Genomic DNA, 19,961 nt, shown 5'->3' on the forward strand with positions numbered 1-19,961 from the left:
GTCCTTCGCTTGATGCTTTTTAGGCTTCTAGTGTGAATGTAATATTTTATATGTTCCACATGTTTAAAGTAATATTTATATGAAACTATTTTCTTCAACGTTTCATATTTTACGTGTTGTAAAATTGATGAAAATTTATCACTTAACACAGAACTATTTCCATTACATGTGTGTGCTGCCTGCCATAAATGACTATTTATACTGGCTTTCCACGTGTGAACTCTGGATGTTTTTTATCAAGACCTTTCATCTTTTTCTTTAGACTTTTTGATATATATACCAAACATCAAATTCATGTTTGATATCAGGATCCTGCATTCCTATTAAATACCTTGCTCCTCTGAGCTTATCAGAAAGGAAGAGTTATATATTACAGTTTTTCTTCCCGTATAATCTTTTTCACCGTGACTTCACATGCAGCCTTTCAAGATCACCTTTCAACATCACCCTCTGAACAAGTTCTAAATGAATTATACAGCCTATATTTATATTCATGAGCAAATATACTAAATATTTGGCTTAAACGCTGGGAGAGTTGTACTGGCCATTTCTGGCTAACCAGATACGTTAGCTTTGCAAACAATCAGTAACATTAGTCCTTTCTTGATCCCAAGCATCCTCCACTATTGGAACAGTTACTCTATGAATGAGATCAGTAGGGCTGCTGAAGACAAGTTAGGAAGAAAGGTAAGACCAAGTAAGAATCAGTGAATAAATTGGGAGATAACCTGATTGATGAATGGTGAAAATACAAGAATGCAAAAAATGAGGAGGGCGGAAAAGAATACAAGCGATTAAAGAATGAAGTAGATAGGAAGTGCAGGACAGGTAAGGAAGAATGGCTGAAAGAGAAGTGCAAGGATGTTGAAGGTTGTATGATTGTAGGAAAGATCGATGTTGCATACAGGAAAATCAAGGACCAAGCTATTTGAGATTTTAAAGGTGATCAGGATCAGATACTAAGAAAGAAGAATGATCTGTAATCTGTACAAAAATCAGTCTGCAGTGATAAGAATCAAGTGCTATGAAAAAGAAGCAGCAATCCAGAAAGGAGTCAGGCAAGGCTTAGTTTGTCCCCTCATGTTTTCAGTGTTTACATAGAAATGCGATAAAGGAAATCAAAGAGGAATTTATTAAATGAATCACTATCTAGGGTGAGGAAATCAAAACTCTGAGATTTGCTAACAATATTGTTATTCTATCTAAGTCTGCAGAAGACCTGGAGAAATTGCTGATTGGTATGGACACAGTCTTGGAGAAGGAATACAAGATCAAATAAATAAATAAATTCAAAACAAAAGTAGTGGAGTGCAGCCGAATGAAATCAGATGATGCATAAAATGTTAGGTTAAAAGAAGTAGATGAATATTGTTACTTGGGTAGTAGAATAACAAATGATGGCAGAAGTATGCAAGACATAAATTGCAGACTGGCACTGGCAAGGAAGGCCATTTTTAAGAAAAGGAATTTGCTCACTTCGAACATTGATATAGTGATTGGAAAAATGTTTTCGAAGACTGTCATCTGGAGCATGGAATTGTATGGAAGTGAAACATGGACGATAACTAGCTCAGAAAGGAAGAGAATAGAAGCTTTTGAAATGTGCTGTTACAGAAGGATATTGAAGGTGAGATGGGTAGATCGAATCACAGTTGAAGGGATACAGAATCGAATTGTTGTGAAGGGAATGATTTGGCAAAATTTGACCACAAGAAGATACAGAATGGTAGGACAAATCTTAAGACACCCAGGACTTGTTCAGTTAGTTTTTGAGGGAAGTGTAGGTGGTAAAAATGGCAGAATAAACCAAGGTATGAATACGACAATGGAGTAGATGTAGGCTGTAGCAGTTATGTAAAAATGAAAAGGTTGGCATATGAAAGGGTGGGATGGTGAGCTGCATCAGCCAGTCTATGGAATGATGACCCAAACAACAACTCTATTTATAATTCTATCATATACACTTTGTGACATAATATGTAAGTTAATGGACTTCCAGGAATACCGAAAAGGCACAACCTAGTGAAAGTTGCCACGGAGACTACTCCATTGCCAAATAGGAGAAGCATGCCTGGTGGACAGATACCTGCGAAGAAGCGGTAACGCTGAGACAGACAGCCTGGCTAAAGTGGAACTCGCAGAAGACCCAGTACAGTAGGGTAAGTTCATAGAGCAACAGAAGTTAACTGCCAGAACCATCAGACAAGTAAAACGTCAGTTCACAAAGGACCAACTTACACAGTTTCATGAAGACTTCAAGAAGAACAACTGCACAAACTTCTACAGAAGCTTTAAATGGAACCTCAGTCACTATAAACCACCAAGCCTCCACTTCAGAGGACCAGGTTGGAAGATAGCTTGTAATGATACAGACAACTGGACCTTCTGTCAAAGTATTTTGATAATCTCCTTAACTGTGAATCGCGTAATACATTCTTCGCTTATCAAGACAGCATCAAGCAACCAAATTCTTAACTACCGACTAAAGAAGAAGTGGTAAAAATCATTCAGTCCTTGGAAATCAACAAAGCATTCGGAGAAGACTCAATTGTAGCTGAACTATGGAAGGAGGCTGAAAATAGGACTATCAACAATTTGACGGTGATCCTCCAAAACATTTCGGAGACTGAAACATTATTTAGTGACTGGACTTCTGCTTTGATTCATCCTTTGCACAAGAAAGGAGACTTGACTGACATGAACAGTTATTGAGGAATCTTGTTGGTACCTGTCACATTTTCTCCAAGTTAAATGGTCCGTTATTGGACATTATAAATTTACTCATTTGGGACAAATATTTCAGGTTCCCTATGTGAATCAACATCTATATCATCTGATGACCAAGCAGGCATCAATTTTTGGTAATGAGACAAAGTCTCTCATGGTGCGTTGGCACTGCTGGTGGCTCCAAGTAGCATACGCAGTGGCCTCCATGGTATGCACTAGCCATGCGCCTTGGTGGGTGTGCTAGGTACCAACTGATGAGCCCAACTTAGCACACGGGGGCGAAATGCTGGCAACCAAGAATGAGTTAGCTGGAAAATTTATAATGTCCAATAACGGACCAGTTATATTAGTATTATAAATTACCGGGCGAGTTGGCCGCGCGCGTAGAGGCGCGCGGCTGTGAGCTTGCATCCGGGAGATAGTAGGTTCGAATCCCACTGTCGGCAGCCCTGAAAATGGTTTTCCGTGGTTTCCCATTTTCACACCAGGCATATGCTGGGGCTGTACCTTAATTAAGGCCACGGCCGCTTCCTTCCAACTCCTAGGCCTTTCCCATCCCATCGTCGCCATAAGACCTATCCGTGTCGGCGCGACGTAAAGCCCCTAGCAAACAAAAAAAAAAACAATCTGAAGTCAGTGCTCCGTCAAATAAAAATGGCTGGTAAGAAATATATCATACTCTTTGTTGACTTTGAGAAGGCGTATGACTCAGTTGACAGACCTGTTCTCATGAAAATCCTGCAGGAACTAGGACTGGACCAGAAGACCCGTAATCTTATCCAGCAGACTTCGAATAACACCAGGTCACGAGTGAAGTTCAGAGGAACGCTCTCAGAAAGTTTTGAAATCAAGACAGGGGTAAGGCAAGGAGATGGCCTCTCCCCTCTCCTCTTTAACTGTGCACTGGAAAAGGTAATAAGAGAGTAGTGAAAGGAGTTCACTAGACAGCGGATACCATGAGGTATCTCTCCGAGACACGAGCGCAATGGACTGAATGATGATTATCTGGCATTCGCCGACGACCTGGCACTTCTGTTTAATTTAATAGAAACATCGGTGAAACAACTCACTGTTTTCAGACAACAAGCAGTCCATTATTGGATATTATAAATTTTCCAGCTTACTCATTCCTGGTTGCCAGTGTTTTGCCCCCGTGTGCTAAGTTGGGCTCATCAGTTGGTACCTAGCACACCCAGCAAGACGCATGGCTAGTGCATACCGTGGAGGCCACTGCACATTTCACTTGAGAAAACACAATACATCACAAATGCCAGTGAATTTCCTTGTATACTGCATCTGGAGCAAGGAGCGATCGAGAAAACCAACAGGTTTAAGTACATGGGAGAATGGCTGAAACCCAATCTCTCCGAAGGAGTAGCATTATCAACTCGAGTTAATAAGCTGGAACTGGTATACCAACTGACCAAGAACACCTACAATAAAACGTGTCTCTCCCGAAACACTAAAACGAAGCACTACCAGACAGTTATCTGCCCTGAAGCTATATATGCTTCAGAATGTCTAATATTCAACAGGAAGGGACTCGCAGACAAGCTCAAAATTCAGATGAGAAAAATACTGAAGATATTAGGACCAGTCAAGGAAGGGAATGAATACAAAAGGCAACCCAACCAAGAGCTCTACAAATACTGTGAAAAATTAAGAAACGTGGCCAGGATGAGACGCCTGGCATTTTATGTACATGTCTACAGGATGCATCATGCCAGATTACCAGACAGCTTCTCGTTTACTGGCAAAAGACGAAGACCAAGTCACCATGGTTGATGGAAGTAAAGAAAGATCTGCAGGAACTGGGAGGAACAGAACAAGACTTAAAAGACTGGACATCTTTCAGGAGGATACTTAAACAAAAGAGATTCCCGGACCAACCACCAAGAAGAAAGACCCGTACCCTCTGGACAAAGGAGAGAACTGAACAACACAGCCAGATTATGCGCAGTTACTGGGCAAACATCAAAACCCACCCCAAACGCAATAGTTGGATATCTTGGTCGTAAGTTGGCCTGTACGAAACAAGGAGAAGATTATTCAATATTACTCATTAATGAGTCGTCAGCATCTGTGGGTCCCTTATATAAAAATAATCGGCCAACATACCTGAACAACCTGTTATAGCTTGTCAGTAGAATTCACTTCCACTCTGTATAGTCTGTAACTATTCTGTGTTTCAGTAATATGGTTCAGTATATGTCAGTCTTTGAATGAATCTTACTTTATTATAATGACCTGCTCATATTAAGCCAAAATCAATGTTTGTACATTGTCCTTGGTTGATACAAAGTTGTTAGTTTATGCTATGGTGAATAGTATCGGTGATAAAGATTTTGATTTTGTTATGTAATGTCTTGGTCACATGAGACAAGCACACGTTTATCAGTATGGTAACATTATAATGTCTATAATGTTTTGCATCCAGCCCTCTGTCTTATTTTTAACATTTGCAATATCTCTTTAAGGGTACTGGAATTAGAAAGCAGTTTACAAAAGTCAAGATGCCAAATGGAGAAGCTTAAGGAGCAACTTAGGAAGGAAGAGAACTACAAACACGTTTTAGAACAGGAACTTCTTGAAGATCAATGCAAAATAAGAGAACTGGAGCAGAAATATAATATCCAGTCCTCCAAGGTAATATAATTTCTGTATTTATTGTATAAATTTCATTATCCATTGTAGCTAATAGGTACTCAGTGTTATGTATGTTGGTATGTGTACTATGTGGTAACATTATGCACATAAAAAACAACAAGATGATTATAAACAAGCAAAGGAAAGATAAACAGAATACACAAACAAGGATGCCTAATAAGAATAACGGACAACAGGAGGTGTGGGCGATGCTGGACGGCCCTGGTGGAAACGTAGTTAAGTGGTGTCATTTTTGAATAAGACCATAAGGTTCCTTAATGTATCATTTGTTAAACATAACTCTCTAGGTTCACTTAGTGAACAACCTTAACTTTCAAAAATGATTTTAGAAAACACATAGCTTAACCATATAAATAGATATTTTCACAATGCGCATTGATATGCGCAAAATTATTTGAAGATATCATTTACTGTATGTTGTTAACCTGAAATCATCGCCTTCCTCACAAATACAGTGACCCTTGCGGTCTAGGACAATTAAACAATTAATATTACATAAAGATGCTACATTAAGAAACAATTGAAGGTGACCAAATTAACAGCTGTGCTCGCAGGCATGGGAGGGTTGGTAATCTGGACCTCAGAACCCAAGCGATGTCCTGTGTGCCAACTAAACGCTGACAGGTTTAACAGTGATATCAAAGGAATTTACAGTTTCAGAAACAAGGTTAAACAGTAGCAAATTAGAAAACACACAAGTGATCTAACGGACATCAAGGGGGTTCTAAGGACATTACCCAGAAAGCCTACTTCGGAATTGAAGATTCCCTTATTGCAGTGAACTAGTCCCATTCTATTGAGACAGGCAACAAGAAAATTAAGATAACATGGGTAATTTTAAAAGTTATATGACCGAGCTCGATAGCTGCAGTCGCTTAAGTGCGGCCAGTATCCAGTATTCAGGAGATAGTGGGTTCGAACCCCACTGTCGGCAGCCCTGAAGATGGTTTTCCGTGGTTTCCGATTTTCACATCAGGCAAATACTGGGGCTGTACCTTAATTAAGGCCACGGCCGCTTCCTTCCTATTCCTAGGCCTTTCGTATCCCATCGTCGCCATAAGACCTATCTGTGTCGGTACGACGTAAAACAAATAGGAAAAAAAAAGTGATATGTTATGTTTGCCTGCCTCTAAAACAAAGCATGATAGTGCTGAAAAGCACTTTAATGATTAATTACCATGTATCATCGGAGGTGCAAGACTGGCCTGCAAAAATCCTGCTACTGATCAGGTTAAGTTAAAACATGCGAGAGGTCGGAACATATACTCCCACCTTCTCAGAGGATCAAGATGAGAATTGATGATGCTAGCTTTGCATCTTAGAATATGAAGACACCTTCCCCACCCCAGTTTGCACGCACCCCCTTCCAGAATAAAGAAAAGAAGCAACCAATCACGTGCAGGATTTGGCCGGAGCAGCCTATGCACATTCTTACCACGAGGGTAAAATATCCTCACACCCCCTGACAATTGCCAGAACACTCTGACACTTGCCAGACCCCAGAATTCTTTCTGGCATTAATCCCACATTCTCAAATGTTATCCAAAACACCAGAAACAAGACTTGTTCTTGGTGTCAGCAAGATGTGAGAACAGAAGAACCAGTCCTCTATAGGATGTCTAAACACTCCCTCATTACATCTTGCTGTGTTGTACAAAAGCAGTTTTTCTTATTACAACAACAATAGTAATATTAATAATAAAAAAACTGCTGAACAATGATTCCCCCGTTTTCACACGCAACCCCAAATATAATTTTATATGCATATTATAAACTGGTACAGTATGAACTAATGATTCTGTCCCATGTGTGCGGTGACAAGTTGCACCAATAAGTGTGAAACCAGGTATTGTTTCTTCTCATCTGCTGCATATGTTTCTTGTATGATGACTTGGTACATTTGCAGGTTGGGTCCTACCATCCTTACTGATTTGTCTTGGGAAGGACCTTTCACATTGTGACTCTGTGTATTGGAGTCCAACATGGCCAGGTGATCAGTTCAAATTCAACTGATAGTTTGGTCGCCTGAATGTGTAAACTGTTTAGCCGTGACTGTCACATTGCCCAGAGTGCACCACGAGAAGGCTGGTTTACTGTTGCATCCGAGTTGATATAATAAAATTTAATTTTAAAAAAGTAAGCAAGCTGGTAGTTTTGAGTGATTGTTGATATCGTTATCGTCATTGTGGGGCCTTCAGTTTTTTATGTGGCATCTGAACCACAGGGACGTGAATGTTTTTCTTTTTAAATCTCACCTACAGTGGCTGGGATTCCAACCATGGCAGTCTTAGTGAGAAACCAGTGACAATGCCATTTGGCTATCACACACCTGTAATTCAAGCCTGGCTAACTTGGGATGTGTTGTATTTTTAACATGTTTCACTGTATACCTCACATAGCTGTCAGCTTGCATGCAGGAGATAGTTGGTTCGAACCCCATTGTTAGCTGCCCTGAAGATGATTTTTCCATGGGTTCCCCATTTTCATACCAGGTAAATGCTGGGGCTGTACCTTAATTAAGGCCATAGCCATTTCCTTCCCACTCGTATGCCATTGTCCCCATAAGACCCATCTGTGTCAGTACGACATAAAGCCAATTGTAACATGTATTGTGCCCGTCCCTACACCTAATGGCTCCGGCATGATGTCTACAGGGCGTTAACGGGTTGGAATAAAACAAATGGGCGCTTAACTCGACTAAGCTTAAGGGCATACAGGGTAGGAGACGGGTCATACCTAATTACAATGAGAACACATTCGGGTTAAAGTTTAGATTAATACACGTGGTTTATTAGGCCTTAATGATGATGATGGTAATGACGCATTTATATACAAATGAATTACATGGATTATTATCAATTGTTGTTGTTTGTTATCGACTTTCAGTCGTTTGTGATGGATCCGAGTATTATCTATCGCAGAGCGATCCATTATGACGAGATTCGAACGGGAAAACACTTATCATAGACACTGAGGCTATGTGATATCATTGACCAATAGGATTAACATGCATGCAACGAATCTGAGCAATCCCTATACTAAACACACAGCTATTCCCCAACGAAGTACCACGAAGGAACTCATAAAAATGTGGAACAAACGCCCGGGTTTGAACCGACCCTCACTTGTAAAAATTTCACCACCCCGATGGTCAACACCATCGGTAACTCAATTATAATCACAACAAGATACATAAACCCTTAAAGAACACAAATTATATACAGTAAACACGTGAGACATCCAGCCTTCGGTTGAGCATTGGGGTACCAATGCCGCTGTCGGGAACTGAACTGACACCCGTTGGGATGGAAGTGGGACTCTGAAAACCCTAAACTACGTTATACTCAAGTGTGTAATGGCAGTAAACTAACAAGTACTGGTAACAATCGCCGTGTCATTTATTAGCGACTACATCAGTCTGGCGTGTTGAATATTTCATTATTAAGCGATTCTTTCGCCCTCATTCACTTCAACTCAAGGCTCCCTCTTACACGAGCGGACGAGAATACACAAAAAACCGACACTTCTCCTCAGTAGGTCAACTGCCCCCAGCCCCCACACGGCGGGTGGTCATTGGCCTCGGCCTTCACAGGCATAACGCCCTTTCTTAACAAAACACCCCATCTCGGGGATCGTTCACTAATAAACTGAGCCTCATTGTTCCTTAAACAAAATTACATCGGCTCTCAATACTTCACTTCAATTCAACACACATATTCGTTTACAATATCATGATCCCGCGACGCGACATCGGTTCCTATGATACCAATACTTGTTTGATTACCATAACTACAATTTATTATTATTATTATTATTATTATTATTATTATTATTATTATTATTATTATTATTATTATTATTATTGGGTTCATCATTACACCATCTCCCTACACGACTTACCTGGAAATTAGACCATACTGCGTGATCATAATTAACTTCCTCTTAATGACGGTGTAATTAATCCATATCTAAATCGTGATTTCTGATAAATCGTCACACGGTAATACAATTATGAATTAAATATTCCTCAATTTGCACTTAAATGGTGATAAGCCTGCCAATTAAAATTGTACACTTCCTATCTAAATATATGTCATTGGAGGCCTGGGATGTCAGTTCCGAAGTCATATCTCGTAGCTCTGGGTGCTCACGGAATAAAATTACACTATTTACCAGCCATGCAATATCCTCGCCGGACTAACTACAACCTAACTTGAATTACTCTGAATTACTAAGAATTAGTCTCCTGACGCATCAATAATTACAAGTTTTCCCAAATAAAATGATTAAGTCAATCTATTACTGCATGCAAACTTATCGTGTTACCCCTTTATTTACAATTGATTGCTCAGACGTGTTACTAATTAAATAAAGTAAATAGAAGCTACGTGTATCATGGTAGCACATCTACATTACTGAAGTTACAATCTTTAACATTATAGCGTCAGGTAATGATAACTGTTCCCCGCCCAATCTGATTACGTCATATTAATTATGATTTATACTCATCTCCATCTCGATGACCCGTTGTCAGCTCAGGGAGTCCATTGTGGGTTTAGTGCTGACCCATAAGCACCACAGCAGTTACTGGAGGCACCATTCTTCTTTCCAACTGGGAGTCCATTGTTCTAGGTTGACGAAACCGCTGGCAATATTCCTGAGGCACACAACACGTCACTATTTATTCCAAGATTTATTTAGTTACATTCGGTGTGAACGTCCAGCCACGATACCGGACCTCACTCCGCAATCCGCGATTCAGTATCGGATTCCGCGTACCTTTGTCACTACTCGACACAGTAGCGCCGTAGTAATAATAATAATAATATTATTACAAATTATATTTAATGTTCGCGACACGTCTCTGATCTTTAAAGTTTAGACCCTAGCATCACGTCTATCCAATCTCTGCAATATTTACGCACAGTACGCGATTTCACTTGTAAATTAAATTGAAATTTACTCAAACAAAAGATCACTGGAAGCTCGACGACACGTAGCTCCGCCGCCTGTAAGCCACAAATCCCGACTGACGCTTCTCCCTTTCTGCAGTAGTTTTTACTAGGGAGCGATACCCCTTCCACTAATTTGCGTATCGCCTATTCCCGGCGTACTCGAGGTAAAATAGTACGATTGGTTGGTGACCAGTATCTAGTTGGTGCGATTGAGACATAACCACTCAATTATCCTTCGGTGAATCTCTTTAAATTAATTAAAATATGTTCTGCTTCCCCCACCACACGGGGTGAAGTCCCGGTCTCGAGGAGCTGTCATGACACTAACCAGATGGCCCCAGTACCTTTCCACGCAGAAACAACACAGTATTCTTTCTCCTGCTGAAAGTTATCACGGAAGAGGACATTAAACACTCTAAATAAATGTCCCAGTAGCATTCATCCCTTTTAAATCGGGAGATGAGCCCCTAATTCGAGTTTTATTAATTTTCTACCTCGTCGGTAATTAAGTTGGCCAGTCCGATTCCAAGATGGCTCCTATATTCCGTTTCGAAAAAGTTAGTTTCCCCTCATTCTGTGAGCCTTGAGGAGGGATGTCTTCTCTCGAGTGATGTCATAGGGAATCCCCATTCGTAACCCCTCCCGGGTCTAAGTTGGCTTGGCTTCATCTGCGGGGCCCCCGCTACACAAAGGATAATACTGCGCAGTAAGTCGCAGACAAAGAAATCTCATAAAATAATTTTAAAATACACAATTTATCTATCTCAATGGTATGAATATTAATTAGTTTCGGTATGACCTCTATTAATGATATGAATATTAATCATTTTCAGCGTTCTTTCCCTTTAATAGCATTGCGTGCGTAATTACTGAGATCGATATCAACCCAAGGTCCTTGGATCATGCCCCTGTCGGGTTCATATTCCCCTCTCCCCGAGAAGAAATGGGTACAGGCACTGGACACATTTCGTCGCTAAATATTCAATTGGCAATATCGATTCACAACTGTTTCCAAACCTTTGCTTTCTGGCGAAGTTCCTGGTTCTCTCTTTCCAAATAATATGCTATCTGACGCAATGCTTCTCTGTAGTTCTCCATGTACTGACATTCTGGACATTCTTCATCCCCAAGATCTCTCTGTGAAAACAAATTCTCCAAATAATTGACTTCTTCGGCTTCCTCATTTGGTCCCGACTCTTCATCTGACACGTCACGTCGATCTTCTTCTCCGTCTACCTCATCGTCTTCTTCTTCCGTTGCCCCAAGTTCTTCTGCGTTGTTCACTTCTTCTTGGATCTTGTCACGTTCGGGTAATTAATGTAATTCATCTGCTGCGCCTGGATGATAATATTTACAAATATTTACATACATAAGATGACCGTCGATAAGTTAGGTCTGCCTTCATTAAGCCACAGAACATCCTCCTGGATCCTCTGTAGTCTCGTCAATTTCCTTCAGGTTCTTCCGGCTTGAGTCCCCACGTGCTACGAACTCAAGACTTCCACTTCTTCTTGTTACTTGTAATATTGCCAAGGGCTGGCCCTTCTTGCTTCCTCGCTTACGTTTCAATTGCTCTACGTAGCGTTTGGGTTTCAGAACTCGTTCATCTCTCATTTCGTCTCTCCAGTTCACATGCTGTAGCTTCGAACCTCTGGTATCACGACGTCTTCTTCTTAAACATGTCCCTCTTTCACTGGTAAGCCATCCATACTTAATTCGGCGCTGCTTGTTGCGTTGTCGTCTCTTGTATCGACCTGATGATCTCTTCCTTTCTGCTCCGTCCTCAGCTTTCATCTCGTCTTCCATATTCTCCATTTTGAAATGTGGTTCGTCCTGAATGTCTAATTTCTTCATTCCCTCTATTTCTTCGCGAAGCGCGTTAATTTGTTCTTCGTGGATCTCCAATTTCACCATCATTTTCGAGCCTTTCTCTTCGCTCCATTCGTGGATCTGTTTAGCAGTCTCTCCTACTTTTTGTCCTGACACTTCCTTCCGTAACCTGGCAAAAGTTAGTTTCGTATCAGACTGCGCTGCTTGCGATACTGACGTAATCTTTTCGTCTAGGGCCTCAACTACCGCCAAGGCTTTCTCCGTCCTTTCTTCAACGATCCTGATATTTATCTGGTTGTCCTTGACCTGCTCCACTATCTCTTCGATCTTCGTGTCGCGGTCATTCGCTTTGGACCTGACCTGTTCCATCTCACCATTCAGCCGATCGATTTTCTCATTTACATCCACGATTTCGCCATTCACGCGAGTTATGTCTCTCTCGATACCGGTCTCAACCTGACCAAGCCGCTCAACTATTCCCTCGACCTTTATTTCAACAACGGCATTGAGCTGAGAAACCGCGTCTATTTTATCGCTTAATTCCTTAGCCCCCTTTTCGCATTGTTGTTGAACCTCCTGAATTTTGTTCATTAAACTACTGCATTTCTCCTCAATCATCTTACTAGTCTCGGTTCGGTTTTCTTCCAATTTAACCTCAAAATGTGTTAATTTACCGTCAAAGTTCTCTAGTTGTTCTCTGACCTCCGCACGCCCCTGTTTGCATTCATTTTCAAGCGTCTTAATATCGTCCTTCATTTCCTCCCGATTCGCCTTTAAATCGTCCTTCACGCTGTCCCTAATCTGCGCACTATTCTCATCCATCTTATTTTCAAGTGCCCTACTCCGCGCACTGTTCTCTTCACTACTTTTCTTTAAATCGTCCTTCAACTCCCTAATCTGGTCCATCAAAGCCCGCATGGCTTCACTATCCATGTCGCTATCCTTTGAGATGACAGGACCCCCCTCGCTAACGTCGGCGTCAACAAACCACAACAATATATAATTATTATTTATTTTAAAAGAAAGGATTCCTCTATCCAAACTTTACGTTCTTCCAGCTTCAAATAATTTTTACTTTAATCATCATTGCAAATTAAGCCTCAAAAAACGGCTATCATTGAAGCTGCCTAACCGCCTAACATCATTAAGGTTCATGAAATTTATATAAGAAGGCAACGGGAAATTTCCGAAAATGATTATAATATTAGCCCTCAAATTCAGTTAATAAAGTTGCCGGTTTACCTGTGATTCTAAAATTGGGCTCGATTTTAAATACCAACACATGTGGTATAGTGCCAGTAAATCAACCCATGCCCTCAGCATTGAGGTCCTTCAAACACACAAAGTCATCAGAATCTCAAACTGAACCCATGAAATCAACCTACTGCCACTCGAAAGAGAAAAGTAGGCGTGAGGTTACCTCTTCTCATCCACGGTTATACTAACGTACAATATATTTCCTAATAGCAGGTTGTTTGGTGACGAAACACGCACCACTGGCTAATATCCGTGAATAGATATGCACTAAGAGAAAGCCACTATTCACTTCAAACCTCACTTATGGGAAATTCATTTTATTGTTTCCCGGGATTCGAACTAATCCCCTTAAATTTTGGATACGCCCCTGCTTACTCGAATGTCATGGCTCTGCTCATATCATTGGACCATGACTGTGTTCTCATTCATAAAACGATTTAATATTGACATCAAGGTATCACTTATTCAATCATAATGAACTGGGCCTCGCGTGGAAATGTCAGAAGCAGACATGGGTTACCAAAATAATCGCGCCCACTCCTGGAAGCCGCACAAGTATGCCTTGCCTAATACACAACACACCACGCCCCTATCTTTACATTAATGGTATGCAATAGGTGGGATAATTATGCGCCTATTAAACATCAAAATACGCCTATTAAACCGTAGAATATGTCCCACCTTGGGCCGTATTTATATAGCCAGACATTGGATGTCATTCTATATGGCGCTAAATTTCCTAAATCTGGGTAGCCCTTATTTACGGACATATCGAGCCCCCACAGTTCACTTACGCCCTTTTATCTCGCCCCACTTTGGATGCGCCATCTTAAGTATGTGCCCGTCCCTACACCTAATGGCTCCGGCATGATGTCTACAGGGCGTTAACGGGTTGGAATAAAACAAATGGGCGCTTAACTCGACTAAGCTTAAGGGCATACAGGGTAGGAGACGGGTCATACCTAATTACAATGAGAACACATTCGGGTTAAAGTTTAGATTAATACACGTGGTTTATTAGGCCTTAATGATGATGATGGTAATGACGCATTTATATACAAATGAATTACATGGATTATTATCAATTGTTGTTGTTTGTTATCGACTTTCAGTCGTTTGTGATGGATCCGAGTATTATCTATCGCAGAGCGATCCATTATGACGAGATTCGAACGGGAAAACACTTATCATAGACACTGAGGCTATGTGATATCATTGACCAATAGGATTAACATGCATGCAACGAATCTGAGCAATCCCTATACTAAACACACAGCTATTCCCCAACGAAGTACCACGAAGGAACTCATAAAAATGTGGAACAAACGCCCGGGTTTGAACCGACCCTCACTTGTAAAAATTTCACCACCCCGATGGTCAACACCATCGGTAACTCAATTATAATCACAACAAGATACATAAACCCTTAAAGAACACAAATTATATACAGTAAACACGTGAGACATCCAGCCTTCGGTTGAGCATTGGGGTACCAATGCCGCTGTCGGGAACTGAACTGACACCCGTTGGGATGGAAGTGGGACTCTGAAAACCCTAAACTACGTTATACTCAAGTGTGTAATGGCAGTAAACTAACAAGTACTGGTAACAATCGCCGTGTCATTTATTAGCGACTACATCAGTCTGGCGTGTTGAATATTTCATTATTAAGCGATTCTTTCGCCCTCATTCACTTCAACTCAAGGCTCCCTCTTACACGAGCGGACGAGAATACACAAAAAACCGACACTTCTCCTCAGTAGGTCAACTGCCCCCAGCCCCCACACGGCGGGTGGTCATTGGCCTCGGCCTTCACAGGCATAACGCCCTTTCTTAACAAAACACCCCATCTCGGGGATCGTTCACTAATAAACTGAGCCTCATTGTTCCTTAAACAAAATTACATCGGCTCTCAATACTTCACTTCAATTCAACACACATATTCGTTTACAATATCATGATCCCGCGACGCGACATCGGTTCCTATGATACCAATACTTGTTTGATTACCATAACTACAATTTATTATTATTATTATTATTATTATTATTATTATTATTATTATTATTATTATTATTATTATTATTATTATTGGGTTCATCATTACACCATCTCCCTACACGACTTACCTGGAAATTAGACCATACTGCGTGATCATAATTAACTTCCTCTTAATGACGGTGTAATTAATCCATATCTAAATCGTGATTTCTGATAAATCGTCACACGGTAATACAATTATGAATTAAATATTCCTCAATTTGCACTTAAATGGTGATAAGCCTGCCAATTAAAATTGTACACTTCCTATCTAAATATATGTCATTGGAGGCCTGGGATGTCAGTTCCGAAGTCATATCTCGTAGCTCTGGGTGCTCACGGAATAAAATTACACTATTTACCAGCCATGCAATATCCTCGCCGGACTAACTACAACCTAACTTGAATTACTCTGAATTACTAAGAATTAGTCTCCTGACGCATCAATAATTACAAGTTTTCCCAAATAAAATGATTAAGTCAATCTATTACTGCATGCAAACTTATCGTGTTACCCCTTTATTTACAATTGATTGCTCAGACGTGTTACTAATTAAATAAAGTAAATAGAAGCTACGTGTATCATGGTAGCACATCTACATTACTGAAGTTACAATCTTTAACATTATAGCGTCAGGTAATGATAACTGTTCCCCGCCCAATCTGATTACGTCATATTAATTATGATTTATACTCATCTCCATCTCGATGACCCGTTGTCAGCTCAGGGAGTCCATTGTGGGTTTAGTGCTGACCCATAAGCACCACAGCAGTTACTGGAGGCACCATTCTTCTTTCCAACTGGGAGTCCATTGTTCTAGGTTGACGAAACCGCTGGCAATATTCCTGAGGCACACAACACGTCACTATTTATTCCAAGATTTATTTAGTTACATTCGGTGTGAACGTCCAGCCACGATACCGGACCTCACTCCGCAATCCGCGATTCAGTATCGGATTCCGCGTACCTTTGTCACTACTCGACACAGTAGCGCCGTAGTAATAATAATAATAATATTATTACAAATTATATTTAATGTTCGCGACACGTCTCTGATCTTTAAAGTTTAGACCCTAGCATCACGTCTATCCAATCTCTACAATATTTACGCACAGTACGCGATTTCACTTGTAAATTAAATTGAAATTTACTCAAACAAAAGATCACTGGAAGCTCGACGACACGTAGCTCCGCCGCCTGTAAGCCACAAATCCCGACTGACGCTTCTCCCTTTCTGCAGTAGTTTTTACTAGGGAGCGATACCCCTTCCACTAATTTGCGTATCGCCTATTCCCGGCGTACTCGAGGTAAAATAGTACGATTGGTCGGTGACCAGTATCTAGTTGGTGCGATTGAGACATAACCACTCAATTATCCTTCGGTGAATCTCTTTAAATTAATTAAAATATGTTCTGCTTCCCCCACCACACGGGGTGAAGTCCCGGTCTCGAGGAGCTGTCATGACACTAACCAGATGGCCCCAGTACCTTTCCACGCAGAAACAACACAGTATTCTTTCTCCTGCTGAAAGTTATCACGGAAGAGGACATTAAACACTCTAAATAAATGTCCCAGTAGCATTCATCCCTTTTAAATCGGGAGATGAGCCCCTAATTCGAGTTTTATTAATTTTCTACCTCGTCGGTAATTAAGTTGGCCAGTCCGATTCCAAGATGGCTCCTATATTCCGTTTCGAAAAAGTTAGTTTCCCCTCATTCTGTGAGCCTTGAGGAGGGATGTCTTCTCTCGAGTGATGTCATAGGGAATCCCCATTCGTAACCCCTCCCGGGTCTAAGTTGGCTTGGCTTCATCTGCGGGGCCCCCGCTACACAAAGGATAATACTGCGCAGTAAGTCGCAGACAAAGAAATCTCATAAAATAATTTTAAAATACACAATTTATCTATCTCAATGGTATGAATATTAATTAGTTTCGGTATGACCTCTATTAATGATATGAATATTAATCATTTTCAGCGTTCTTTCCCTTTAATAGCATTGCGTGCGTAATTACTGAGATCGATATCAACCCAAGGTCCTTGGATCATGCCCCTGTCGGGTTCAGTATGTACTTATTGAAAGTATAATGTAGATAGATTGTAAGATGGTAAGTGTTCTGTTTCTTCTTGTGGCAAAATAAGAAATGAATAAATTGCACTCACTAGTACTAGCAAGTACTGCGGCTGTGAGCTTGCATCCGGGAGATAGTAGGTTCGAATCCCACTATCAGCAGCCCTGAAGATGGTTTTCCGTGGTTTCCCATTTTTGCACCAGGCAAATGCTGGGGCTCTACCTTAATAAGGCCACGGCCGCTTCCTTACAACTCCTAGGCCTTTCCTATCTCATCGTCGCCATAAGACCTATCTGTGTCGGTGCGACGTAAAGCCCTTAGCAAAAAAAAAAAAAAAAAAAAAAAAAAAAAAAAAAAAAAAAAAAAAAAAAAAAAAAAAAAACCAAGTACTGCCATAGTCCCTAGATGTGCACTGCCTGTCAAAAAAGTTAAGCAGCTAGAAGGAGTGATTGAAAGTGAATGAAACTACATATGATAAAAGACCATATGCCTTTATTGAACTGATTACAATATTGGAGATCGTGGGTTCGAGCCCCACTGTCGGCAGCCCTGAAAATGGTTTTCCGTGGTTTCCCATTTTCACACCAGGCAAATGCTGGGGCTGTACCTTAATTAAGGCCACGGCCGCTTCCTTCCAACTCCTAGGCCTTTCCCATCCCTTCGTCGCCATAAGACCTATCTGTGTCGGTGCGACGTAAAGCAAGTAGCAAAAAAAAAAAAAACAATATTGGATGAAAGAGACAAGGCCGTTGGCAGTTGCAGGTTGAATGTTGGTGCCAGGTCAGTAGGGTGTCGCACCCCTCCTGGCCGCAATGCATGCCGTTATATGGTTCAGAATGATGTCAAACAGCCTTTGGATCCTCTCCTAAGGCAAGTTGGTCCACAGATGTTGCAGCTGTCCCTCCAGATCCCGCAGGTTGGTACTGCGACGGAGTCCCCTTCCTATGTTATCCCACACGTGTTCTGTGATGGAGAGGTCTGGGAATCTTGCTGGCCACAGGAGGACCTCAACATGCTTTAGGCAGTCCATAGATGTGTGTACTGTGTGTGGACGTGCATTATCTTGTTGGATCACAGTCCCAGGGTGCTGTGCCATAAGGGGTAGGACGTACAGATGCAGAATGTCTGTGACATATCGCTGTGCCGTCAAAGTCTGTTGAAACACTATTAGAGTTGACCAGAACTCATATGCTATGGCTCCCCACACCATGATGCCAGGGATTACGCCTGTTTGTCTTTCCACAATATGGGCAGGATCTTCCCTTGACGCCGCCAAACCCACACATGATGGTCATCGGAGGTAATGGAAAAGCGGGACTCATCATTGAACATGATGCAATGCCAGTCGTCCTCTGTCCATGGCTCCCGGGCAAGGCACCACTCCAAACACAGGAGTGGGTGTTCAGGTGTCAATGGAAACCGACGCATGGGACGGTAGGACCCCAGTCCGATGGATGCGAGTCTTTGAGACACTGTGCGGGAACTCGCAGGATGTTGTAGAGTCTCCAGTAGATGTTCGCGGATGGCGGGTGCCAAGTTACAGGATCCTGCAATGCTTGGTGGACCATACGGCGGTCCTCCCTCGGGGTGGTGTTTCTTGGTCGACCTGAAGCTGCACGACGTGATTGGGTGCCCTGCTGTACCCATTGAGTCCAACTTCAGGCCATTGTGACATCTGAATTGCACGATACGTCCAACCAGCCTTGTGCAGTCCCACAATGCGGCCCCTATCAAATACTGTCAGTTAGTGGATAGGCTGTCTAACGCGTCTGCGAGGCATCGCAGGTGCTTCTTATTGAACGTAGCCCTCTCTGCATGCTTTGCTTAACTGTCTGACTCACAGCAGTTGACTGGTAACAACTTATCAACAACAGGACGGTGCCATCACGAATGCACTCTGGACATTGTTCTTCACATTACAGATCCTTGGAAATCTAATCATTTACTCACGCATCAATGGTATGCATGTATACCGAAATGGGATAATATTGGACCACTCCTTCTGGGTGCTTAACTTTTTTTGTCAGGCAGTGTCTATTGGAGCGCTGTCAAATCAGGGTGAGAGCGTTCAACTTTTACCTGTTATTATAACCGTATCTTCAGCATAAACTAAACTGCTCTCCTTCTAATTTTGGTCTTCCTCAGCCAATCTGTGCAACTGAGCTGGACTCCATAATCGGAGAACACGGGTGGTACAAGCGGGCCATGTAACACTAAAATCAGACTGTTCAACTTCAATAATGCTTATGTATATCAGCCCAGGTCGGAACAATAAGAACTAAGCCAACAGTATACAGATACCAGTTGAACCACACGAAAGGACAACAAAAGGGATTGAAACAGAAAGACTTCCAGCTCAAGACTGTTTTAACGATCGTCATTTCACAGTTTTTTAACTTTCATCATGCTTTTTA

The 19,961-nt window shown here is 41.5% G+C and overlaps 1 protein-coding gene across 1 annotated transcript in view; it reads left to right on the forward strand.

Moving 5' to 3' along the window:
- cos (kinesin-like protein costa) overlaps window positions 1–19,961 on the forward strand; it is a 248,599-nt gene that overhangs the window by 103,347 nt on the left and 125,291 nt on the right. The window contains exon 9 of the mRNA XM_068225849.1: window positions 5,205–5,373. Coding sequence (XP_068081950.1) covers window positions 5,205–5,373 — 169 coding nt within the window. The remainder of the gene's footprint in view (window positions 1–5,204; window positions 5,374–19,961) is intronic.

Source organism: Anabrus simplex, chromosome 2 (genome assembly GCF_040414725.1).
Source record: "Anabrus simplex isolate iqAnaSimp1 chromosome 2, ASM4041472v1, whole genome shotgun sequence".
In the NCBI taxonomy this organism is placed as follows: domain Eukaryota; kingdom Metazoa; phylum Arthropoda; class Insecta; order Orthoptera; family Tettigoniidae; genus Anabrus; species Anabrus simplex.